At 41.8% G+C, this 26,851-nt stretch overlaps 1 protein-coding gene across 1 annotated transcript in view; it reads right to left on the reverse strand.

The window, feature by feature from the left end:
• LOC139536578 (netrin receptor UNC5C-like) overlaps positions 1 to 26,200 on the reverse strand; it is a 164,945-nt gene extending 138,745 nt beyond the window's left edge. Inside the window, exon 1 of the mRNA XM_071337221.1 lies at positions 25,620 to 26,200. Within this exon, the coding sequence (XP_071193322.1) occupies positions 25,620 to 25,740 (121 nt within the window). The 5' untranslated portion in view covers positions 25,741 to 26,200. The remainder of the gene's footprint in view (positions 1 to 25,619) is intronic.
• Positions 26,201 to 26,851: the final 651 nt, after the last annotated feature.

A 26,851-nucleotide genomic window follows, 5' to 3' on the forward strand; every position in this document is an offset into this window, starting at 1 on the left:
CTATGAGGTTAATGTGCAGACTGTCAGCTTTAATTTGAGGATATTTTCATCCATATCGGATGAACCGTTTAGAAATGTTTGTACATAGTCCTCCCATTTTAGGGGACCAAAAGTATTATATGTGTATTAAAGTTCTGTCATTTTGGCGTAGCTTTTATTGTAAATAAGAATATAATGTTTCTAAACACTTCTACATTAATGTGGATGCTACCATGATTATGGATAATCATGCTGAATCTTGAATAATGATGATTGCGAAAGTAACAGACGCACAAATATCTCACCCCCCCAAAAATGCTAACCTCCCCTGTTATTGTAATGGTGAGAGGTTAGCATGTCTTGGAGGTATGATATAAAATGCTAACCTCCCCTGTTATTGTAATGGTGAGAGGTTAGCATGTCTTGGAGGTATGATATAAAATGCTAACCTCCCCTGTTATTGTAATGGTGAGAGGTTAGCATGTCTTGGAGGTATGATATAAAATGCTAACCTCCCCTGTTATTGTAATGGTGAGAGGTTAGCATGTCTTGGGGGTTTGATATTTGTGAGTCTGTAACTTTTTCACTCATCATTATTCACGATTCAGTCAGGATTATCTGTAATCATGGTAATATCCACATTAAAAGTGTTAAAAAAAGATATTATAATTCTTATTTACAATAAAAGTGACTTCAAAATGACACAGTGTAATTTCTAAACGGTTCATCTGATATGGATGAAAATATCCTCAAATTAAAGCTGACAGTCTGCACTTTAACCTCATAGTCATTGTATAATTTCAAATCCAAAGTGCTGGAGAGTTAAAACAACAACAAATGTGTCGCTGTCCCAATACTTTTGTAGCTCACTGTATTTACAGTGTTGAAATGACCATATTAATGTTGCTACAAATGGGTGGTAGTAATGGGACCTAACCTTACAATGCTCAGTGGCAGAGTTAGACAGGTAGATACTCAGGAGAGATGAGTTGGAGAATATCATCTGACTAGCCGGTTGGAAAGGCCACATCCAATCAAATAGATGTATGGGTTAGAGATGTATACTGTCTATAATCTACTGCAGAACACCACGTTGATACACAACACCATTGTATCATTTTCAAATGATCAAATTCTAATCTGCATATGGCCCATATTTTTTCCTGTCTTCTTTCAGGGAAGTTATTCAGCCGACTAAAGAAGTGGAAAAACAGATGAAAAACAAAAGTTTGAACTTGCTAGCAATTATCATGTGGTAGAAGCTTTGAAACCCTCCCTACAATGTGTGTCCTTGCATCTGTGTAAAGCAATTACAGACGTTTTTCACCAAAGCTGAGACTATCTACCTCAGGGGAGCGCGCTCCAACTGAAAGACATGGAGTATGGTGCTAGTTAGAGAGTCATTATCAGCGTCTCCCAGAGATCATAAAAGTAGAGCAGCAGAAACAGCTCTGGATCCACAGCTTCTCAGTTTCTCCAGTAGCTAAGTGAAGAAGAAGAAAAAAGTGGGTCTACGGTTTCCTGCGTAAACACCTCCCACCCATGTAAACAAACATAATCACAACAATATGGCCAAGGGTTTGTAATCTTATCACCAAAGTGAGATGACTGAAATTTAAAGGGGGGGACCATTGTTGTCGTTTGGCAGTTTATTTCATTAAAATGGCTGCCTCTCTCCCCTGGGAACACCCCTATACAAAGGTGCCACATTTGGGCCATGTTTCTAGGGTAAGAGCTTTTCTAAAAGACACCCTGTCTGCTACCCCTGACACTACACTTGCCCTCCCGTCACCCTCCCCTTTTCTCAAATAAAAAGGAAGAAAAATGAGTGAGTGATCCAAAGAGAAAGAGAGAATAAAAAATGAAGAGTTTGGTTAGACGTGACCGGCAGTGAAGAGGGGACGTGGTGCCGCTGATAGAGGTTAGACATCTAGGCTACATCCCCTCTGTGTGACACATCCATTACACACTTCCATTACACTGTTGTCCTACCCCTGGTTCACCAGAGACCCACACTGTGTCTGTTTGTCTGTCAGGACTGTCCTAGACTGTCCATTCCACTCACACCGTCAGCAGCTTCAAGTCCCGTTGACTTTACAGGGCCGACCATTGACGCTCCCTGGACTTGACATGCTCCATGGAAATTCCTGAAACCCTACACTGCATTCTGTCAAGTTCTTATTAAAACAAACTACAGGAACAGAACCCAAATGGAAGCTTCAATGTAAATATTCAAGCTCGTGTTTTCTCATGCCCTCGTCTCTCATATTCAATCAATGGAGGAATCAAACTGCCAACAAGAAAAATGGCCCCCTAAAACTAAAAGCAGGTTTCCACAGGATGGAAACACAATAGGGCTCAGTTTTCCATACCCAATCATTCCCCAAAAGGACGAATGGGAACAAACACATGCATATGATTCTGAGGAAATAAAAGCAACTCAAACCTTACTACAGATTCAGTTTTTTTCAACATTGTTGTACTTTTTTTTGTATATTTAATGTTCTTACTGGTCCCGTGTGGCTCACTTGGTAGTGCATGGCACTTGCAACTCCAGTGTTGTGGGTTCAATTCCCATGGGGGATGAGCACAGGAAATACAGTTTTTACAGCGGGTTGGTCAAAACAAGCATTGTGATTGGTTGAGACACATTCTAAGCCATAATTTTAAAAAACGGTTTAGCAGCACGGGTACGCCTATGATGCAAAAATAGGCTAACATTTGGTTTGCAACAATGGGGGTTTGTACAAACGTTGCTGTCTGTCTCTCAACATTTGCAATGTAGTTTCAAAATTGAAATTCGATCTCCACTGTCCACTTGAGAATGAACATGTCAGGACGAGACAGACATCTTCTCTCAGCCAGTCCAAATCATGAATCAGCATAATTTTTATGGATATATACAAAGGAATGTCAATCAAAAAACAGGTAAAATTACATGAAATGCAGCTAGTTTGCTGTCTTACCAGCTTCAGCTTGAAGTGATTGTGTTAGCTGTGTAGTTAGCTAGCTCTTCTGAACAACAGTGTCTTGACGAGAGAGCACATGTTCTATGCCAGGCGAAATTGCGCCTCATTAGCTCATTGCTATGGATGTATCCAAAACAGCTTAAACAAACCCAAATGCAGCTGCTTTGCTGTTTTTCTAGCTGCACTGTTAACCGTAGTTGGCTAGCTAGCAAACAAGGGGATAAGAACGCTGCCAGCCAGCATTTAGAATGAACGACTGAGTCACGTCCATAGATACAGAACAAAAAGATTTAATGACTGGGTCGCGTCTCTGGCAACCTACCCAATAGAATGATCGGCCAGCCGGCTTGGCTAGCAACCATAGATGTGTTGGGACAAGGCTTATATTTTTGTTGAGCGATGAAATAGTAGCCTTTGAATACATTTATCAAAATAAAGTTTTTATTTAATTGGTAACTCATTGTAGAAAGGCAATTGTACACTTGAGGTTGTGCAAAATGTCTGTTTTAGCACGGCTGAGCTGATCCACGGTATGAGGCGGACAGGAGCACAGCCGTGCTAAAACAGTTGTTTAGCACGCCCTCTCATGTACAATTGCTTTAATGAAAATGTATGCACTTGCTACCACTGTAAATTGCTCTGGATAAGAGCATCTGTTAAATTACAAAAATGTTACAAAATATATTTTCATGAACAAAGCAGCCCAGAATAGCTGTGGTTAACGTGTCTGTATCCTACTGGATGCGTGTGCCTGTTCAAATAGCCTCTTAAAGCCACACAGCTTAGAAGAAGCGGCTGTGCTATCTGTCTCCTTCCTCTCCTCCTCTTTCTAGTCTTCCTCTTTGGCCTGTCTCTGTGCTTTTGTTGGCGGAGCCCGTGCTCACTAGAGCCTAGCTACACAATAAAGCATCTCACAGTGATAAAACACAGAAAATGTATCCGGCGGAAAGCTAGTAAGTTTTCCTGTAAAAACAAAAACATGATGATTTAGTAATGTGTTCTTTTGCAAATGAGAGGAGTATGGGAATGTGTACGCTGGCATTTATGCTGGAGGCTACCGGAGGAAACACCTCCGAAGACGTACAGATTGCACTGTTCACAGATTGACCCGTTCACATGGCAACCGTTGTCGTGGTGCGGTGAGTAACCCCCCCCAACTAATACCTGCCAGCTCGACTTACCCTGTATCAGCCTAAAAACCTGGGAACCCATACTCTTTGTGTGTCACCAGTGAATTATCGGTTTCCGGTGCACATGTTACAACATAGCTACAGCAACCCATTATGGTGTATTGGTTTCCACTGGCGAGCTGGTCCTCCTACATATGTGTTACTGTATGGGGTCATGTTTTATAGGGGTCTGGACTTACAGGAATAAGCCCGTCATCTAATTTCATATCAATCATTTATTCCGTTCACCAAACTTCTTCCTCTATAACAAGCCTCCTTTTTATAAAAATCAAGAGGGATGGATGGCTGGAGGCTTGTGAAAAATAACTGATCCAAATCTACACTAAAACAAAATGAACATTGTTTGGAAGCCATTCAAAAGTTTTATTTATGTACGTTCCCGTACACTGCCTTGAAGCATTGCATAAAACCACAGCACAGCAAGCCGTCAGAAATGTCTTCCTCAGACAGTCGAGACTCCATTCACAGTCCTCTTAGCATTTGACCTTCAAAACAGCCATTTTGTGGTATGTTCGTTCCAGTCTGATCATCACAACAACATTCATTATTCACCCTCTTCCTGCTCTCTATTTGATCACCCACTTCTGGACTGTTTATCCCATTCTAAGCCCTACCTAACTTAACCATTTCCATACTTTTCCACAAAGTATGAAACCAAATATGTGCTGCATATCTGTTTATCTGGGCCTCTGTGTGCTGCCTCCCTGATGACCAACCATTTAAAGAAGGTCATAAAATATTGCACCAAAAATGTAATAGATCCAATGTTTGCCCTCAGATTTGAGCTACTCTACAGTTGAACATTCCCCCCCCACCCCCCCATCAGACTCAGAGGAAAGTGTTGTGACAGTTCTGGTTCTGTTTGAATATTAGAGCCCACACATATCATCCTGACCTCATTTCCACATCTGTGATTAATTAGTTTTAACTTCCACTGACCCCTTTATGAGCTTATTTCAGTCATGTTCACCTCATCTCCATAAGGCTGTTCATTCCACTGGACTAAGTGGTATGAGAAGTGTCTCTCCGGGGCTAGGGAGTAAAATCATTTTGTCTATGAGTTCCTTTAATTTGACAGACAACTTCAGATTTGATCAGTATTCTACACTTTGGTTCCTGACTGCATTTCTGAAGAGAAATACAGCATAGACACCCTTTATTTAGCGAGCAGACATACTGTAACTTCATGACAATGCGGTTCACAACAAGGATAAGGGGAGTCGTAAAGTAACCCTTCGCCATGGGGTTTCTGACTGGGCCCCTTTTAAATTAGCCCAATGTAACTCTGCCTGCCAGCTAGCTGCTTCAGCCACTGGGGACTGATCACAGAGGTATGGCACACACACCAACACACAAACACATGCTGTACAAACACAGAAAAGTGCTGACACCCGAGAGCCACCTTGAGCTGAGAAATAATGGTGGAATTACAGTAATAAGCCCCAAAGTGGAGAAAAGAGGTCAGAGTTTGGGGACGGGGTCCATCACACACACGTAGACAAGATACATTAAAAACACATTAAAGGGAAAAAGAAAGCGACACTGGGCAGAATATGCAGAGTAGCGGTTATTTACGTGGCTAGACCACTAATGACGAATTCTAATGTTGAGTGTCCGCTGAGAGCATTATAAAACATCAAAACAAAAATAACAATTGATCATAATTCCGATATAATTATAAATGATTTCAATAACATTTATTTCTTAAGTGTTTAAGCGTCTTGACACACACTGTCGTCACTTTCTCTCTTTTCTCTAAGTCAATAACCTGAGAGGGAGGAGAATCGATCCCACACTCACCCACGGCCCTGCAAACCAATGGCCTAGGCTTTAATTTAGCACCTCATTGAACAGACAGAGTAAGAAACAACAACATCACACATTGACATTCTGACAAACATTGAATGGGGCCTTGGTCATAATGGCCTGTTCTGTTTAAAAGTCTGTTTTGCAGCTCTGTAGATAACAGATAGAAGGAAAATGAGTGGAATTATGAGAAAGATTGATTTCCTGGGGATGAATGGCCTGGTATTTGTCATAGATATCTAGAGCAGACTATCCTTCCAGGGTCAGTTATTATCACACACACACACACACTCACACACACACACACTCACACTCACACACACACAGTGTAAAACATATGCAGAAGTTCAGAAGGTATTTAAAAAGGTCAGGGTTAAAAAGTGTGTGCGTGAGGGGGGAGGATCCCAGGGAAAACTGGTAAATGTTTAGCAGGACAGGTCTAAGTCAACGGGTGGGAGTATAATCTCTGCTTCTGCAGTGGTTAATGTTGTCCAGAACTAGTCTCAGGGATTTAAGGGTGAGACACAGAGCTTTTATCTCCTTAGATAACCCAGAGACACCCCTACAACACACACCACCCCAAAATCCATTTACTCCTTCCTGGTAAGATTGGCCAAATATATAGGCCTAATGTAGCAGTGTTCTACCCACACTCCCCATTACTGCACCCCCTGCCTCATTTCCCATTCCAGTTTAGACCATTAATTAGTGTAAGGGGACAAGAAGTAACCTTGCTCTGCTTGCATCCCTAGTCTGCCTTTATTGAGCTCTAATGTAGCAGAAACCACAAATTATTGTGAGATCTTGTGGGGAGGAATGGAGGATAGGGGAGGAGGAGAGGGAGGAATGGAGGATAGGGGAGGAGGAGAGGGAGGGAGGGAGGGAGGAGTAGGTCCCTCATTTAAGCCCCATAAAAAAAGAATCACAAACATTTATCTGTGCTGGCCTTTCATCAGGTGCTTTAAGAGCCCAAGAATAACAGAGGGAGATGCTGACAAACATTAGACAGGAAACACCCCGCCCCCTGCATGCCTCAATGCTGACATACAGTACATACGCCAAAGCACTACCAAGACTCATGCCTGTGTCTCCATGGACAACTCAGGAGATAACGTGTTAATGCTTAACAAAATATCAGTAAGATACATTACTTATATGATGGATTAATGCTGTTTCTATTCTTCGAGGGGTTTTAACATTTGATTGAGTTGTGTTCCTCTAACAGTGTTCCACAGTGAAAGCAGCAAGCTTTAGCTCTCTGCACAAGAAGACATGGCAGGGCCGGATTAATTAAAGCTTTAGCTTTGCCAATCAGTAGACAGCATAGATAGGAGCTCTCTAAGGAGGCAGGATTTTCATAGTGGTGGTGTACAGTATAGTACAGTACAGTAGGTTGCAGACGATGCCTGCTCTGCTCCATACTGTGTGGTGGTGGAGGTGTTGGATTAGTTAACACACCCATCAGCTCAGATCAGCCACCTCCTGCTGCTGCTGCTGTGAGCCACCCAGGTCTTTCTCATTTGCGCTGCATGACTTAGGATGACTTTATAATGACTTTAGCTCCAAAGAAAGATGGGGCTGTAGTTTTCTTGAAAGTAAAAAACCCTCCTCTCTCTTATAATGGGACACAAATCCATGTGTGCTCACTGTAGGCCTAGATTCTGTATTATGTGCAGTTTGGAGTCTGAGGTGCATAGCATGTATGGCATGGCACATAGTGGTGGTTTCTATTTCCCCATCTCCTGTAGCTCTGTGCCATGTCCCAATCTGTATAGTACTATAGCCTACAGATGCATTATCTTAATTTGACCCTGCTTCTCACAGCAGGAAATGTATCAATTATTTATAAAGGACATTTTATGTAGGGGTTGATACATTTTTTGTTAGGGCAAATCAAGTCTGACATTTTAAAGTGGAAATTACTAACTTTAGAAGCCTTTTTCAAACTTGAATAAAGTACAATTTGCATTTCCTGCTTTGCAGGAAAATTCTTTGCGACAACAGAGTGATCAAATTAAGACACAGAATCTGTACTGTAGTGTACCTGCTGGGGCAAGGCAGCACCGGGAGTCTGCAGGGAACGCCATTAAAGGACAGCAGGGAAATAACAGCCATACGACTGACTGGGCTGTTTGGTGATCATCAGCACTTTGGGGCTTTTTTAGTGTCTGCTGTATTCGTGTAACATCCGTGTGCCAGCAGCATTCCAATTCAGTCCCAAATCCCCTCACTCTGCCTATTCTGTGTACTAATCCTCTTAAAATAGGTAAACTAACATGCATAGCTACAGCATAGCTACAGGAGAGGACATCACTGTGATTGTCTAGTGTCTACTTACTGTGTATGTCAGGTAGTAGGCAGAAGCAGTATTTCACCAGGTGAGTGGCTCAAGAACTGTTCCATAGTGTGTGTTGGAGTGTGAGATGAGTGTATGAGTTGACTCTATTGGATACAGTGGCTTGCAAAAGTATTCACCCCCTTGGCATTTTTCCTATTTTGTTGCCTTACAACCTGGAATTAAAATTGATTTTTGGGGGGTTTGTATCATTTGATTTACACAACATGCCTACCACTGTGTGTGGAGTGTTGCATTAGCAGTATGCTTAGGGTCATTGTTCTGCTGGAAGGTGAACCTCCGTCCCAGTCTCAAATCTCTGGAAGACTGAAACAGGTTTCCCTCAAGAATTTCCCTGTATTTAGCGCCATCCATCATTCCTTCAATTCTTACCAATTTCCCAGTCCCTGCCGATGAAAAACATCCCCACAGCATGATGCTGCCACCACCATGCTTCAATGTGGGGATCGTGTTCTCGGGGTGATGAGAGGTGTTGGGTTTGCGCCTTACATAGCGTTTTCCTTGATGGCCAAAAAGCTAAATTTTTGTCTCATCTGACCAGAGTACCTTCTTCCATATGTTTGGGGAGTCTCCCACATGCCTTTTGGCGAACACCAAATGTGTTTGCATGTTTTTTTCTTTAAGCAATGGCTTTTTTCTGGCCACTCTTCCGTAAAGCCCAGCTCTGTGGAGTGTACGGCTTAAAGTGGTCCTGTGGACAGATACTCCAATCTCTGCTGTGGAGCTTTGCAGCTCCTTCAGGGTTATCGTTGGTCTCTTTGTTGCCTCTCTGATTAATGCCCTTCTTACCTGGTCCGTGAGTTTTAGTGGGCGGCCCTCTCTTGGCAGGTTTGTTATGGTGACATATTCTTTCCATTTTTTAATAATGGATTTAATGGTGCTCCGTGGGATGTACAAGGTTTAGGATATTTTTTTTAAATTCCAACCCTGATCTGTACTTCTCCACAACTTTGGCCCTGACCTGTTTGGTGAGCTCCTTGGTCTTCATGGTGCCGCTTGCTTGGTGGTGCCCCTTGCTTAGTGGTGTTGCAGACTCTGGGGCCTTTCAGAACAGGTGTATATATACTGAGATCATGTGACAGATCATGTGACACTTAGATTGCACACAGGTGGACTTTATTTAACTAATTATGTGACTTCTGAAGGTAATTGGTTGCACCAGATCTTATTTGGGGGCTTCACAGCAAAGAGGGTGAATACATATGCACTTACCACTTTCCATTTCTTTAGAAAACTTTTTTTAAATTTATTTTTATTTTTATTTCCCTTCACCAATTTGGACTATTTTGTGTATGTCCATTACATGAAATCCAAATAAGAATCCATTTAAATGACAGGTTGTAATGCAACAAAATAGGAAAAAAGCCAAGGGGAATGAATACTTTTGCAAGGCACTGTAGTACAAAGTCACTGTCAGTCAACTCATAAACAACAATGTGCCATACGTTAATGCCAAAACAGTTACAAACCGAAACAATGACAAACAGTGATGCCGTCCATCCCATAACATATCATGTCAGCCATGTGTTTGCTTTAGCTAACTCCTCTTTTGTGTGTGTTGCAATGCTAACCATGCAGCCTATGACATATGACAAAAGGCTTGGCTAAAGCACATATAGATTTACATGGCTAGTCACATAACAAAAAAACATGCAATTCTGTAGCAACAAGCAACATTGAAAGCACACCGAAGATTCCATAAATCCAGTCTTTTACTTGCCCTTATAAGGTGATTTCCCCTGGCTGCTTTCCTGCTAAGGGCATGGAAAGATGGAAAAGCAACAGGACATTTGTGGTTGCACCCCAGTGGAGCCCATAGGGAGAAGAAAGACAAATTAAAGGGCAGAGGATAGAGTGTGTACTTGTACTCACTCATGATGTGCCCTGTCAGTCCCTCTCCTTATAATGGCATGAGAAGGGCCACTTAATTGGAAATTACTTTTCCCTCCCTCTCTCTTTCTCTCCTTCTCCCTGTCTCTCCCGTTCCCTCTCTCCCTCTTGTCCTCCATTTCTCTCACCTCTGATCATAATTGGCCTCTCCATGAGAAGTGGGGGCCATAGTACTCCCCTGAACCCCCTCTCTTCCCCTCTCCTCTCCTCTCCTTGTCTGGGATCCTTCAGTGTAATTACTGGTGTGTTAGCTGATTCACCCTCCGAATGCGAAATGACTGTGAATGTTACAAGCCACCAGCCACCTTAAATTGGGAGAGCCATTACCTGGCATTTACTTCAAAACAGAGGTGAGAACACAGGTAACCATCACCATCATCATCGTAATCATCATCCCTTATCCAAGCTGGTAGGTCGATTGAGAACAGGAGCTCTTTTTCAATGACCATTTTCAGTGACTTAATGCAGTCAAAAGTCAAAATGGGACACAGTACTCTGGCGATAGTAGTCAGACAGAATGATCGCTCACTGAGCTCTCTAATGCATTCTGTGTCACTCCAAACCCTGAGCACTCATGAAAACAAAGCCGCGCACACACACACACACACACAATACACATTACACACAACACTTCAGCTGTGTATGTGATGTGAATGGGAGAGGCTTTCCGCTCTCTGGGTGGTATTGAAGAGGAGTATCCGTTGTGTTGAAAACAGAGGTCAGCCGTTCTGGCACAGGCCTGCTTGTCAAGTGCTGCTACTTGTGCTGGGCCCTGCTAATGTACTGCTAATAGAAGTGAATGTTGTACTGTGACGCTCTCCTGCAGTTTAGAGTGTCACTCTGCAGGGTGATTAATGACATTCTCCTCTCCTCTTCACTCTCTGTCAATCTCTCATCTTCTCTCTCTCCCTCTCAACTTCTACATCCTACTCTCTCTCCTCTTTGACTCTCACCCTCTCCAACCTTCCTCTACTGTATCTCTGCTCTCTTCCCTCCCTCCCTCCCTCCCTCCCTCCCTCCCTCCCTCCCTCCCTCCCTCTCCCCTCTTCTTTCTTTTGTATCTCAGTGAATAAGACAGACGACACACAGGATGTTGGGAGTCGTTACTGTGCCCATGATACAGTATCTAGCCGCATCTGCACAGCTGGAGATATCCGGATTCAACAGCACTGCTGCACACACATCCAGTGCAGTAACAGTCGTGTACCTTTTCCCACCAATAAAAATAGAAAATGACGTCAGGTGTGGGGACACAAACACAGCAGTCTCTTTTCACAGTAATTATCACACTGAACCACACACTGTCTGGGGTAGAGCCAACAAACAGCATGTTCCTCTGACATCATCAGCCTGAGGAAAAGGCTCCGGGTGGCCATTTGTGATGACATACACAGTGTTGGGTTTTGCCCTTTGCCATCACCTATGTGTGAGTGCTTATGTTACTGAGTCTCATTTTCCCTCAATTAAATATGGGCTTTAAAGTATAAACTGTGTCATCTTGTCACATTCTGGGCATTGCCAAAAGGTCTTAGCGCTATGTAATTCACAAGCATTCCTCCACACACAATGTGCTCATTGTGCATACAGGCATCGTTTGTGAAATGACCGCAATGGCTGTAACCTTAGCAGCACCTCTGGGACCATAGTTGCCAGGCAATGGGGGGAAACGGTTAGAGTAAAAATAATGATAGCAATAACATTCTCACTAACCTTGATTTTTTTACACACTTTCTGATCAATCTTGACATACGAGGGTGAGAGTGTGTAATGCGTGTGTGTGCCTCTGCATGTGTGGTTAGGCCTCCACACTAAGTTTCCCTTCACTTAAAAAATGACCAAATCTGTCTGGTAGTTTGAACAATATAGATCCCAGTAGCTTTTCTCTCCAATAAACAAAGCTCAGAAGACACATACTAAAGACTAGGGGAAAATAGGGAGAGAGGGAGAGAGAGAGAGATACTCCATGGGTTCTGTTTAGTTAGATTAGGTTGATTTGATTTGATTAGGATCCCCATTCGCTGATGCCAATGCAACTGTATAATACTGTACGTTTCCTTGAATTTGTTCTGGACCTGGGAACTGTGAAAAGACCTCTGGTGGTATAGTGGATTAAGTGCGTGTGTCATTTAGGCTTGGGCGATATCCAGATTTTCATACTATCATACCGTTCTTTTGCCATCCTGAGATTTACGGTATTGCCGGCATACCGCACAGGGGTGCTAAAAACGAGCGAAAAAAAGCTCATTGGGCGTCGATTACCAGAATGCTAAGAAAATTAGCACAAGTAATAGCTAAATCACATAGACGCTGTTAGCGAAAACGAACATAATCTAATTGCAAAGACAAGCAAAAGCATAGCTAGTAGCTACCGAATGTCATTTTCGGTAAGTGTGGACATTTACAAGCGAAAGTGAACGAGAGAAATTGTGCAAATGAACAAAGTTCATGCATGCTTCTCTGAAGGAAGAGAAGCATGTGTACACGAAGGGGAGTACAAAGAAAGGAAAAAACGCTAGTAGAGAAAAAATGGCAGCTCATCCAGAGCTCTTGGACATCTCAAACACGGCAGAGAGCCGTTCTAAGATATCTGATGGCAAACATTTAGTAGTGAATTGCATACAAGGGTAACTTCGTCACCTCATGTGCGTTGCACAATAGAGACTCGCCGATAGATATAGAACGTAATGGACTCACCACCTCCAGCTTTCTCCTGTTGTGCTATTTACAAACAAACAGGTGACTGGCTCATCTTTTCAACAGAATCGGCAGACTGAATACACCCCTGATCACACGCAAAAGCAGTTCACTATCATAGCAGCTAGATCGTTGTATAATTCCTTCTCGCATCTACGAACTGTCCTCCTCTCACCCTTTCTCATCGATTGTGGACTTCAGTGCACAACACATCAGCTGGCTGTGACTAGGCGAAAAAACCTTTCCAAGCCAAACCTTCATATCATGACTGCTAACCGCTACACACAGCCTACACCGTCACTATATTAGCTAACATCAAGTCAACATAGCTACTAGAACTAACTTGTTAGTAAACCCGCTACAATCATGCAGTACAGTGTACAGTTAGCAAGCAGTTTAGCAGTTACACCGGCGGGCCCCGGTGGCAATAAATTAATAAAACCAAAAGCTTACCTTGTCTTGGAAGAGTTCCAGTGTTGGATAGCCATAGCCAGCTAGGTGACATAGCATCCCTCTCTGTTTGAGCCAGGTGTTTGAGTAGGCTAAACTTGCTAGCTGGCTGCATTTTCTAGCTAAGTAAGTGAAAGTTAAAAAGAAAATGAAATATAACTACAGTTTACATACAAATATAGTCGGAAGTTTACATACACCTTAGCCAAATACATTTAAACTCAGTTTTTCACAATTCCTGACATTTAATCAGAGAAAATAATTCCCTGTTTTAGGTCAGTTAGGATCACCACTTTATTTTAAGAATGTGAAATGTCAGAATAATAGTAGAGAGCATCATTTATTTCAGCTTTTATTTCTTTCATCACATTGCCAGTGGGTCAGAAGATACATACATACACTCAATTAGTATTTGGTAGCATTGCCTTTAAATTGTTTAACTTGGGTCAAACGTTCCGGGTTGCCTTCCACAAGCTTTCCACAATAAGTTGGGTGAATTTTGGCCCATTCTTCCTGACAGAGCTGGTGTAACTGAGTCAGGTTTGTAGGCCTCTTTGCTCGCACTCGCTTTTTCAGTTCTGCCCAAAAATGTTCTATAGGATTGAGGTCAGGGCTTTGTGATGGCCACTCCAATACCTTGACTTTGTTGTCCTTAAGCCATTTTGCCACAACTTTGGAAGTATGCTTGGGGTCATTGTCCATTTGGAAGAGCCATTTGCGACCAAGCGTGAACTTCCTGACTGATGTCTTGACATGTTGCTTCAATATAACCACATAATTTCCTTTCGTCATGATGCCATCTATTTTGTGAAGTGCACCAGTCCCTCCTGCAGCAAAGCACCCCCACAACATGATGCTGCCAACCCCGTGCTTCACAGTTGGGATGGTGTTCTTCGGCTTGCAAGCCTCCCCCTTTTTCCTCCAAACATAACGATAGTTATTATGGCCAAACAATTGTATTTTTGTTTCATCAGACCAGAGGACATTTCTCCAAAAAGTACGATCTTTGTCCCCATGTGCAGTTGCAAACCGTAGTCTGGCTTTTTTATGGCGGTTTTGGAACAGTGGCTTCTCCTTGCTTAGCGGCCTTTCAGGTTATGTCAATATAGACTCGTTTTACTGTGGATATAGATACTTTTGTACCTGTTTCCTCCAGCATCTTCACAAGGTCCTTTGTTGTTCTGGGATTGATTTGCACCTTTCGCATCAAAGTACTTTCATCTCTAGGAGACAGAACGGGTCTCCCTCCTGAGCGGTATGACGGCTGTGTTGTCCCATGGTGTTTATACTTGCGTACTATTGTTTGTACAGATTAACGTGGTACCTTCAGGCGTTTGGAAATTGCTCCCAAGGATGAACCAGACTTGTGGAGGTCTACAATTATTTTTGATGAGGTCTTGGCTGATTTCTTTTAATTTCCCCATGATGTCCAGCAAAGATGCACTGAGTTTGAAGATAGGCCTTGAAATACATCCATAGGTACACCTCCAATTGACTCAAATTATGTCAATTAGCCTATCAGAAGCTTCTAAAGCCATGACATCATTTTCTGGAATTTTCCAAGCTGTTTAAAGGCACAGTCAACTTAGTGTATGTAAACTTCTGACCCACTGGAATTGTGATACAGTAAATTATAAGTGAAATAATCTGTCTGTAAACAATTGTTGGGAAAATGACTTGTGTCATGCACAAAGTAGATGTCCTAACCGACTTGCCAAAACTATAGTTTGTTAACGAGAAATTTGTGTAGTGGTTGAAAAACAAGTTTTAATGACTCCAACCTAAGTGTATGTAAACTTCCGACTTCAACTGTATCTCTCTCTCTTGCTTCTCCCTCATTTTTGAATAAATTAATTTGGTCAAAACTGTTCAACTATTATTTCTCTCTCTCTTTGAGTCAACTACTCACCACATTTTATGCACTGCAGTGCTAGCTAGCTGTAGCTTATGCTTCCAGTACTAGATGAATTCTCTTGTCCTTTAATCGGGTGGACAACATGTCAGTTCATGGTGCAAGAGCTCTGATAGTTTGGAGGACATCCTCCAGAAGGAGTCATAATTACTGTGTAAGTCTATGGAAGGGGGTGAGAACCACGAGTCTCCTAGATTTTGGATTGAAGTCAATGTACCCAGGGGAGGACGGAAATTAGCTGTCCTCCGGCTACACCATGGTGCTAATCTACAGAGTTCTGTTGATTCCACTGTAGACCTTAATTGCAAAACAATGTTATTTGTTGACGTGAATATATTTAGTATAGTTTTATCTAAAATTGATCACCTTTTTAATGTTTCACTATTTTTATTTTTATAAAATTCACTGAGGAAGATGGTCCTCCCCTTCCTTCTCTGAGGAGCCTCCACTGGTACCACCCAAGCCTAGTGTCGTTGCTGTCTGTAAGTTTACTATGCAAACAATTTGGAATGTAACACCAAGGTAACACCAAGTATTGAGTCTCATCAACTTGCTCAACAGCCACACCATTCATTACTAGATTCAGCTGAGGTCTAGAACTTAGGGAATGATTTGGACCAAATACAATGCTCTTAGTTTTAGAGATGTTCAGGACCAGTTTATTACTTGTCATCCCATTCTATATCTGACTGCAACTCTTTGTTTAGTGTTGCAGTGATTTCACTAGCTGTGGTTACTGATGCGTATAGGGTCAAATCATCACCATACATGGACACGCAGGCTTTGTTTAATGCCAGTGGCAGGTCATTGGTAAAAATAGAAAAAGAGTAGAGGGCCAAACGTTCTGCCCTGTGGTACACCACACTTTACATGTTTAACATTAGATAAACTTACATTAAGGAAAACCCTCTGTGTTCTATTAGATAGATAGCTCTGAAACCACAATAAGGCAGAGGTTGAAAGGCCATAACACATACGTTTTTTCAACAACAGGTTATGATCAATAATATCAAAGACTGAAATAGTGCAGCTCCCACAATCTTCTTATTATCAATGTATTTCAACCAATAGACTGATAGGAGCAGTACGTATGTTGAGTGGCCTTCTCTATAAGCATCCTGCAAGTCTGTTGTTAATTTGTTGACAGACAAATAGCATTGTATTTGGTCAAACATATATTTTTACAACAGTTTGCTAAGAGCTGGCAGCAGGCTGTTAGAACAAGTAAAGGCCACTTTACTGTTGTTGGATAGTGGAATGACTTTGGCTTCCCTCCAGGTCTGAGGAGCAACACTTTCCTTTAGGCTCAGATTAAATATATGACAGATAGGAGTGGCTATAGAGTCAGCTACCATCCTCAGTAGCTTTCCATCTAAGTTGTCAATGCCAGGAGGTTTGTCATTATTGATCAATAACAATACTTTTTCCACCTCTCCCACACTAGCTTGACAAAATTCTGACTTACAATGCTTTTCTTTCATTAGTTGTTTTTTTATGCATGAATACGATGGCTCACTGTTTGTTGTTGGCATTTCCTGCCCTTAGTTTGCCCACTTTGCCAATGAAGTAATCATTAAAATAGTTGGCAACATCAAATGGTCTTGTGATGAATAAGCCATCTGATTCGATGAAAGATGGAGTTGAATTTGTCTTTCTGACCATAATTTAATTTAAAGTACTCCAAAGTGTTTTTTTGTCATTCTTTATGACACTGATCTTGGCTTCATAACAAAGTTTCTTCTTCTTTTGGTTGAGTTTAGTCACATAATTTCAAAATGTGCAGTAAGTCAGCCAGTCAGACGTGCAGCCAGACTTATAAGCCACTCCGTTTGCCCCATCTCTTTCAACCATACAGATTTTCAATTCCTCATCAATCAATGGAGCCTTAACAGTCCTAACAGTCAGTTTCTTTACTGGTGCATGTTTATCAATAATTGGAAGAAGCAACTTCATAAATTAATCAAAAGCAGCGTCTGGATGCTCCTTATTAATCCCATCAGACCAACAAATATTTTTTACATCATCCACATAAGATTCACAGCTAATTATTTTGTATGATCTCTTATACACTATTTTAGGCCCAGCTTTTGGAACCTTGGCTTCCCTGGATAGTCACTGCATCCAATGGGTACAGGTACAGTGTTAGAACAAAGCTCTACAGTATTAGTAAAAATGTGATCAATAAATGTGGATGATATACACTGAGTGTACAAAACATTAAGAACACCTGCATATACTGACCAGGTGAATCCAGGTGGAAGCTATGATCCCTGTTAAATGTCACATGTCAAATCCACTTCAATCAGTGTAGATAAAGGGGGGATTATTTAAGCCTTTAGACAATTGAGACATGGATTGTATATCTGTGCCATTCAGAGGGTGAATGGGCAAGACAAAAGATTTAAGTGCCTTTGAACGGGGTATGGTAGTACAGTAGGTGCCAAGGGCACTGGTTTGTGTCAAGAACTGCAATGCTGCTGGTTTTTGATGCTCAACAGTTTCCTGTGTGTATCAATAATCATCCACCACCCAAAGGACATCCAGCTAACTTGACACAACTGTTGGAAGCATTGGAGTCAACATTGGCCAGCATCCTTGTGGAATGTTTTCGACACCTTGTAGAAAAAGAACAGTGTAGAAAGACAGGCAATGTTGTCCCTGCAAGACATTTCAGAAATTTTAGGAAGGTGTTCCTAATGTTTGGTATACTCAGTGTAGTTACTGTGTTTGTAAACAACCTGGTAGGTTGATTAATAACCTGAACCAGATTACAGGCGAGAAGCCACCTCTAGAGCAGACAGCTTGATGAAAATCAGTCAATATTCAGGTCCCCAAGAAAGTAGACCTCTCATACCCTATCAAGTATTTCTATCAATAATTTCACACACATTATTTAGACACTGACTGTTAGCACGTGGTGGCATATAGCAACACCCTAAAATAATAGGCTTAACATGAAGCAGGTGAACATGCTACCACAACATTTCAATAACATTTGACATGAGATCTTCTCTAAGCATTACAGGGATATGGCTCTGAATATATACAGCAACGACTCCTCCATTGGCATTCCTGTCTCTTCTGTAGATGTTAAACTCAGTGGCCAGTTTATTAACACAAATGTGTTTCACTCCTACAGACAGTGAGTCATGCAGCTATGGATTGCTATATAAAGAAGGCGGACAGGCATCGAGGCATTCAGTTACTGTTCAATTTAATGTTAAATGGGCAAAACAAGTGATCTAAGTGACTCAGAGCCTGGAATGATCATCGGTGCCAGGCGCGCCGGTTACAGTATCTCAGAAAACAAGAAGAAGTGGCTCCAGTGGGCACGCGATCACCAATACTGGACAATTGAGGAGTGGAATAACCTCGCCTGGTCCGACAAATCCCGGTTCCTGTTGCGTCATGCTGATGGTAGAGTCAGGATTTTGCGTAAACAGCATGAGTCCATGACCTCATCCTGCCCGGTGTCAACGGTACAGGCTGATGGTGGTGGTGGAATGGTGGGTGGAATGTTTTCCTGGCACAAGTTAGGTCCCTTGATACCAATTGAGCAACGTTAGGACGCCACACATTTTATCTGGCAACAGCTCTGGTGAACATTCCTGCAGTCAGCATGCCAATTTCACATTCCCTCAAAACTTGAGACATCTGTGGCATTGTGTTGTGTGACAAAACTGCACATTTTAGAGTGGCCTTTTATTGTTCCCATCACAAGGTGCACCTGTGCAATGATCATGCTGTTTAATCAGCTTCTTGATATGCCACACCTGTCAGGTAGATGGATTATCTTGACAAAGGAGAAATGCTCACTAACAAGGATGTAAACAAATGTGTGCACAAAATCTTATTGGAATAAGGTTTTTGTGCATATGGAACACTTCTGAGATCTTTTTTTTCAGCTCATGAAACATGAGACCAACACTTTATGTTGCATTGAGAAAAAAAAAATGAAAAAAATTGCTTCTTAGCAAAGAGCAATTTCTCAAGCAAAAATGTTGCTAGAACTGTCTGGGAGTGGTCTGAGTTGGGAGGGGAAAGCTCTCCCCACTTGACTGAGAGGTTTGGAACTCTTTCTTATTGGTCTATTAACTAATTTACCACATGGTGACGTCACCATGGAAGGCTAAAACTCCCTACCACCAAAACAAAGAAAAATCACGTTTTGGACTGCACTGGGCCTTTAAGTTACAATTTCAGACAGTGGCCAATAGACTTTTGTGGCTATTTGAGTATAATGTAGGCCCATCGGAGTGGCCCATCAACAAAATAAAATGGAGAAAATGCCATAACATTTCCACGTGGATATAGCTGTTGACTTCTATGACATTGCCTACAATAGCCAATATGTGGTGTTCAATATATGTCTACATTCCATGAGACTTTAAAAAAATCTCTTTATAAATGTAATAAATTATCTGTAACACAATTGGCCAAATAGCTGACTGAAAATTGCATTATTGGGTTACATGATGCAAGAAACCACTTAACAACATTTCATTCATCGCTATCATTATTATTACCATACAGAGAATCATACAAAAAATGGATGCTAACCTCTGCCTTCAAGCCAGTCTCAAAATAGGACACTGCCCCTTTAAGATTAAAAAAAACTCTTTACATGACTCTCTTTTCAAAGACAGTTAGAAGTACACATTTTGTGCTCTTGTAGGAAGCAGTCAATCCCCATTGCTATAACCAAACGAGTAACTCACTAACTAGCAAAGAATATCAACAAATGAGCACACGTGGCTACACGCGGCTCTGCTCTGTAATCCAAAATACGCATTCTAGGCTACTCTTCAACCGAGGGTGATGGAAAAATCGCTGGTGCCCGTGAAATAGAACAAGGCTACTCCGATATGCTTCTCAACCTACAACAAAATCCCCAACGCAGTTAGATGTGGTTTTCTGCATTGAACGGGGCTGTTATTGTGTTGACTCAATACCACTTTCCACAGTTAAGAGAAAATTGTATATGTTTAAAGCCAGTGTAAATTTCATTGAAATTCAATCTCGTGCACCTCTGCGCAGGCTGGCAATTCTTCTGTGTGGGCCTGTTCCAGGAACTGCCGTCCGCAGTTTAGAAGGAACATTGGTGAGGGTTGAACATGATCATAGTAAACATATGTTAGATCCCTGGGGGGGTTTGATCGTTCTGGCGATCATAATAGAAATAGGCGTTCGAGGGGAGACCAGGGCTTTTGGCACCGCTAGGTTGCTACATAGTAGCCGACCAGTAGAGCCGAAGTGCTCCAGACCAGACACTGGGAGCTTGATTATTATGGGCTACTTTTTAGTCCTTTCCTGGGTAGCTTATCAGTGCTAGACATAATATGGAAAAGAAGAAACAAAGCACCAACAACAACAAAAAACATTATTCAGCAGCCCATCAATCAGTTGGTGTGTGCTGTGGGGTTGAAGCTACGAACCCATAGCTTGTCCTTGAACCTCAGAAACTTGACCACTATCTGCCTGGACCTGTTACCTGGGCCGGTGGTGGGTTTTCCAATCCTGTAGTCGTACTCCACCTCAATCTTCATGTGGCCCATCTTCAGTTTCTCAGTGATCATTTTCCTCTCTTTGTCCTCAGACTCCGTCCAGGTTTCATGTGGAGATTATGCAATTCCTTCCACACCAATGTTGGTCCCTCGAGATAATCTGATTTCTCCATCATTGTTATCATAGATTCACATACAGAACTGATGTCCTCTCTCAATGAATTACAGATTGCTGTCATCTTGCTGTTCTCCTGTTTAAACTCATCGAGCTGACCCTGGGAGAACTGTAAATTGTTCTTCAGGTCCTGGACCTCTCTGGTCAAGTTGTCCATTCTTTTATTAGTTGACTCCACCAGTATTTGGACTTGAAGCTATTTTCTTGTTGTTGTAACAACTGCTTGTAGAACACTGTTTGTTTAAAAGATCCTTCACCTGTGATAGAGACACTACTGTCCTCAACAGTACTCCCACCGGCCTTGGTCTTTGTCATGGTAGCAACGTAGGCTACACTTTTACTCCTCGCAGTTCCAGAAAGGGTAGGTCACAGGGCAGATGGAAACCACAACAAAAATCAGGGATTCAAACAGTCACATTCCCGGGACAATCCGTGGTCCTAGCCGCAAGGGCTGTGGGCTGTCTGCAAGCTGCTAAGGAAATCTGGCTAACTTGAGAGCTAGCTAACGTTAGTTAGAAGCTAGTCTAACGTCTGCGTCAACAAGGGAACAATGAGCTACTTCTCTGGAGCAAAATAGACCTGCCATTCTTCCCTGTAACACAGCGAATGTCCCACACCTTAATGTGATGGTATATGTTGACAATTATTTGAAAATAAGTTAATTCATAGTCATTTTGCAAAAGAAAGACATGAGAAAAATGCATCTTTCAATGCATGCCACTGGAACTGCTACATGTGGAGAGCTACATGTGGAGAAGCACAGTGAGGATCATTGCCTCTGCACAGTGTCTGAAGCTGCAGTGTCTGAAAAGAACAGAGAGGCTAGGCTGGCGTCACACTGCTCTTCGTTATGAAGTATCTCATGTATTTAATAGGCCTTTAATTTAGTTAATAATAGAGTTAAATCTTGTTAACACATTTGACTTTTGGTTCAATATAATTGTGTAATTCCATACCTTAGTGACAGCAGGGTGTATGTGCTGGGATGTATTTGAAATAGGCCTATACATTGATTTAGCTATGCACTGTTTGGAGAACGACTGCCTCTTCTCGCTCATCCTCAGCTCATCTGCATATTCAAACAGTCCCAGAGTGATAGCTGGCCAGCTGGGAGTAGAAGGAGTGGGAGCCCTTCCAAACGGAAGTTCCATTCTACTCTCTCTCTTTCTCTCTCTATCACGCTTTCTCTCTGCTGGAATCAAGCTAGGTGGATTACCTTGTCAAGAGTACAGGTTCAAACATAGACTAATAAGAAGAAAAGCCAGTTGAAATTCACCATGAGGAGCTACCATCCCGAGAGTCTGTCCCATACTATCAACTATATCTTTCAAAAAATACCCATGGCTTCCTTACACTCCTCACTATCTAAAAGAGAAAAGCACCAGGATACTGCTGTGCAGAGCAGAGCAGGTGAGTCTGGGTAAGTGAGACACTGTAATCACCAAACGGGTGAGTCTTTCTGCGCTGAAGAGACTCTCCAGTGATTTGGAAATGTGCACAGGCAACTCATCAGTGTCCAAAAAAGGCAGGGCCATTAATTAGCCCCAAACAATGTTCTCCTGGCTTATTGACTTCTTAATGTACAGGGAACGACCTGGTTTGTGTTCCCACTCCAGTCAATGACACAGGCCTCTCCGGGGTTCTGGAATGACCATAATGTCATCCTAGCCCTGCCCTTCAGAAATCAGAGCTCCACTGTATTTCATCCTTCGTTTTCTCCTTTGCTCATTCCTCATTAACTATGTAGGAGACTGTGATGCCGGGGCTGGGACACAGGGCTGGGTATTGGGTTGAGGCTGAGAGCTGGGGCTAGGTCTGGGTCTGGTAGCTGCTGGGAGCTGAATATGGGTCTGGAAGCTGGGGCTGGGGCCAGGACTGACTGAATGTGGGTTGATTTTCCCTGTATGGATCATCTGAAATGATGGTGTTGGGTCTGCAATTTGAAATTGCAGGCTACTCTTGGAATGAGCCAGAGCATGAAGGGCAAAAGAGTGACTTCCAAACCACTCGTAATTTTTTAAATCCTTCCTCCTCCAGCTGGGTCTGTGTTAATAAAGCCCTGAGTTCTGACACAGAAAATTTGAAAAATCCTCACACCATTACTTACATTATGTGTGCATGGATGTGTTTTGGATTTTCACATAGTACATGCACGATAGTAAACAGGCCACCCACCTGCCTCCTGAGGGAAAAAACACACACATACAGGAATGCACATTCAACGCACCCTAGGGGATAGTTTTATACCCTTTTTTGTTTGACAGACAATCCCGCTATGTAGGGAGTCGATTTGGTAAAAGCGTTTGTGTGTTCTACACTGCTATTTACTGTGTGATAACACCTTTAAAAAGAAAACATCATTTAATATACATCTGTCTCTGTTCCTAATACTGTAATAAAATGTCAGAAGGCATTAAAAGAATGAAGACTGATACAGGCCAACACAAAAAAATCTGAAATGTATATTAAACCAATAATGCTTTCCAGTACTATTGTTGACCGATGACTCTAGCCTCAGCATTGTACCACTGTTCAGATAACAGCAGGTGAATAACCAAGGACAACAGATGCGAGGAGCAACTCTCCTGATGGATGAGGCAGTGACCTATAACCCCAAACTTCACCATCCTCTAAAAAGGAGTCAGTGAGGGAGGGAGGGAGGCAGGCAGGGAGGGGGGAGAGAGGGAAATGAAAGGTGATGAAAATCCACAACAATAGGAGGCAACATCATATGTCACAACTATATACTTTATTATAAAAGTCTATGAGTGCATTAAAATCCAATGAAAAGATTGATCTAACCCATTGTAGCAACAATATGATAAATGTGGGTTAAGCGTATGACAAAAGATAAGCCCCCACAGGCAGTTATTAAACAGAATTTTTGCTGATGGGGTTAGAGTAGTAAGTAAGTTAAATCAAAATATTTTCAATTGCTGTATTAAGCATACAATATAAGATGGCAGCCAGAGAAGCTTCACTATCAGATAAGTCTTTTTTTATAAAGTCTCATATAAAAGATATCCCGACCAGCGCACTGGGATCCGCACGCAGGGTTGAAATCATAGTGTGTGTGAGAGAGAGAGAGAGCGAGAGAAAGAGAAATGGGATAAACACCAAATTGAGACTCAGCATGCAGAATTCTGCAAAAATATCCTCAGTGTACAACGTAAAACACCAAATGATGCATGCAGAGCAGAATTAGGTCTATACCCGCTAATTATCAAAATCCAGAAAAGAGCGTTAAATTCTAGAACCCCCTAAAAGGAAGCGATTCCCAAACCTTCCATAACAAAGCCATAACCTACAGAGAAATGAACCTGGAGAAGAGCCCCCTAAGCAAACTGGTCCTGGGGCTCTGTTCACAAACACAAACAGACCCCACAGAGCCCCAGGACAGCAACACAATTAGACCCAACCAAATCATGAGAAAACAAAAAGACCATTACATGACACATTGGAAATAATTTACAAAATTGTGCAAACTAGAATGCGATTTGGCCCTAAACAGACAGTACCCAGTGGCAGAATACCTGACCACTGTGACTGACCCAAAATTAAGAAAATATTTGACTATGTACAAACTCAGTGAGCATAGCCTTGCTATTAAGAAAGGCCGCCGAAGGCAGACCTGGCTTTCAAGAGAAGACAGGCTATGTGCACACTGCCCACATAATGAGGTGGAAACTGAGATGCACTTCCTAAACTCCTGCCAAATGTATGACCATATTAGAGACACAGATTTCCCTCAGATTACACAGATCCACAAAGAATTCGAAAACATATCCAATTTTGATAAACTCCCATATTCACAGTGTGCAATCACAGCAGCAAGATGTGTGACCTGTTGCCACAAGAAAAGGGCAATCAGTGAAGAACAAACACCATTGTAAATACAACCTATATTTATGTTCATTTATTTTCCCTTTCGTACTTTAGCTATTTGCACATCATTACAACACTGTAAATGGACATAATATGACATTTGAAATGTCTTTATTCTTTTGGAACTTTTGTGAGAGTAATGTTTACTGTACATATTGTATTATTTATTTCACTTTTGTTTATTATCTATGTCACTTGCTTTGGCAATGTAAACATGTTTCCCATTCCCATTCCCCTTGAATTGAATTGAGAGCAAGAGAGAGAGAGAGACAGGGAAAAATAAAGAAAAAGATTGTGACTATATGACTCAGGTGTAGCTTAAGCTTCCCAGTCTTTCATAATACAAAAATAATAAAAACGGAGCAAAAATTGGTATGGTCAACCAAGACTATCTGTCTGTTTACACCCAACTAATGCTTCATTGAAACTGTGTCATTTGAACGCATAGCCTAACACATTTTAAAAACGTTGATATCCACCTCATTACAGTAGTCTAGAAGAAACAGTAATTGGGGGGAAATAGCCCAGTGCGCATGATGTGCCATCACAGACATTACATTTTAGCAAAACATTTCCATTCTAAACTATTTGCGTCCTCTAGGCTTTTTTCGTTGAGGGCATAAAGTGGCAAGTGTAGACCATTTATTTTTCTGTAGGCTAACTATGATTTTTTTTTTGCGAAAATCCAGCCTACAAATGATCTACTTTTTGATGGCATAAGCAGCACAACTGGCCATCCGGACAACACTCGAACACTCAGCTCGAGCATTTTTCTGCATGCAGGTATGGCTATAAATTCGATAGCTTACCTTGAGAAGCTCCGATATCCACGAGGGCAATTAGAAAAAACAAAAATATGGTGATCATCTTCAATAAGTATCCCGCGACTCCTCTTCTTCCACTTCTAGCAGTTTGTCTACTGTACCCCATGACGAGGAGTCAAAAACTCCGCGATGAAGCAAGTCCAGTGGCTATCAAATGCCGTTCCAAATGATCTACAGTCCTTGCAGCAGAGGCAATGGAATCTTTCGGAGCCTCAAATGTAATGGATAGAAGGGGAAGGTAGAACGAGGGAGGAAACTTGATAGAGAATCAACAAATTCCAGGACTTCGGTGAAACAGTTTTGAAATATGACAGATATTACATTGGCTTTATATGAAGGTATGCATGAAAACCTCTGAAATTACCGTTTGCTCTGTTCACTTTAATATTGAACTGGTCTATAGCTGAATCTATGGGCCGATGTCTTTTCGATATGTAGTTCATGTTCCGAATCTGAAAATTCACAAAAGTCCTCCGTAACTGGCTCTACCGCGCTCCTCACTCCATCAAGCCAGAGTGTATGCAACCTCAGTACCGAGTCTAGCGCACTGATCGACTTTAATCAGAGAAGGCGCCGTCTCTATACTCTGCCGCTTCAACCAATCCAAATACGACGGACTCCTGTCTGTGGATGCCATATCAAAACCCGGCCTGGCTTTTCGGAATGGATGATGTTGATGGACTATAGACGGCTGAGTTGTTATAGCAACAAAACTGATGTGTGTGCAACTTTGGAGCAAAACAGACTGACTTGGCTTAGAATCAAAGGATTGTTGACAACATGTCAACTATATTTACTTTCCAAATGTTTATTGAAAACGTAAATAGATTAGTAAATGACCACTTGTTGGTTCTCAAATACATTATTACTGTTGTTGGTTAGCTAGCTAATACATTTTTGCCATATTAGCATAGACATGACATGAGTCAAAACATCTCAAAGTAACAAATGATATCAATAACAAGATCTAGCTGAAAGAGACACCTCCCCACATGACAGCATCTTCTCATTGTTGCTAGCTATCTGGCCATCCAGAGTCATAACAACAAATGGCTCGTTTTCGTGACATTGTCAGGCAACCAGTCTGTAGGAGTGTGTGGAGTTATTGATAAGCATTAGTATACCATCAATTATTTCCCATGCTATGATGATTTAAGTTGAACCCTTTTCGAAAATTCCCCCAAAATGTTCACAAATTGGTATGGATATATTGTAAA

Source organism: Salvelinus alpinus, chromosome 1 (genome assembly GCF_045679555.1).
Source record: "Salvelinus alpinus chromosome 1, SLU_Salpinus.1, whole genome shotgun sequence".
Lineage (NCBI taxonomy): Eukaryota > Metazoa > Chordata > Actinopteri > Salmoniformes > Salmonidae > Salvelinus > Salvelinus alpinus.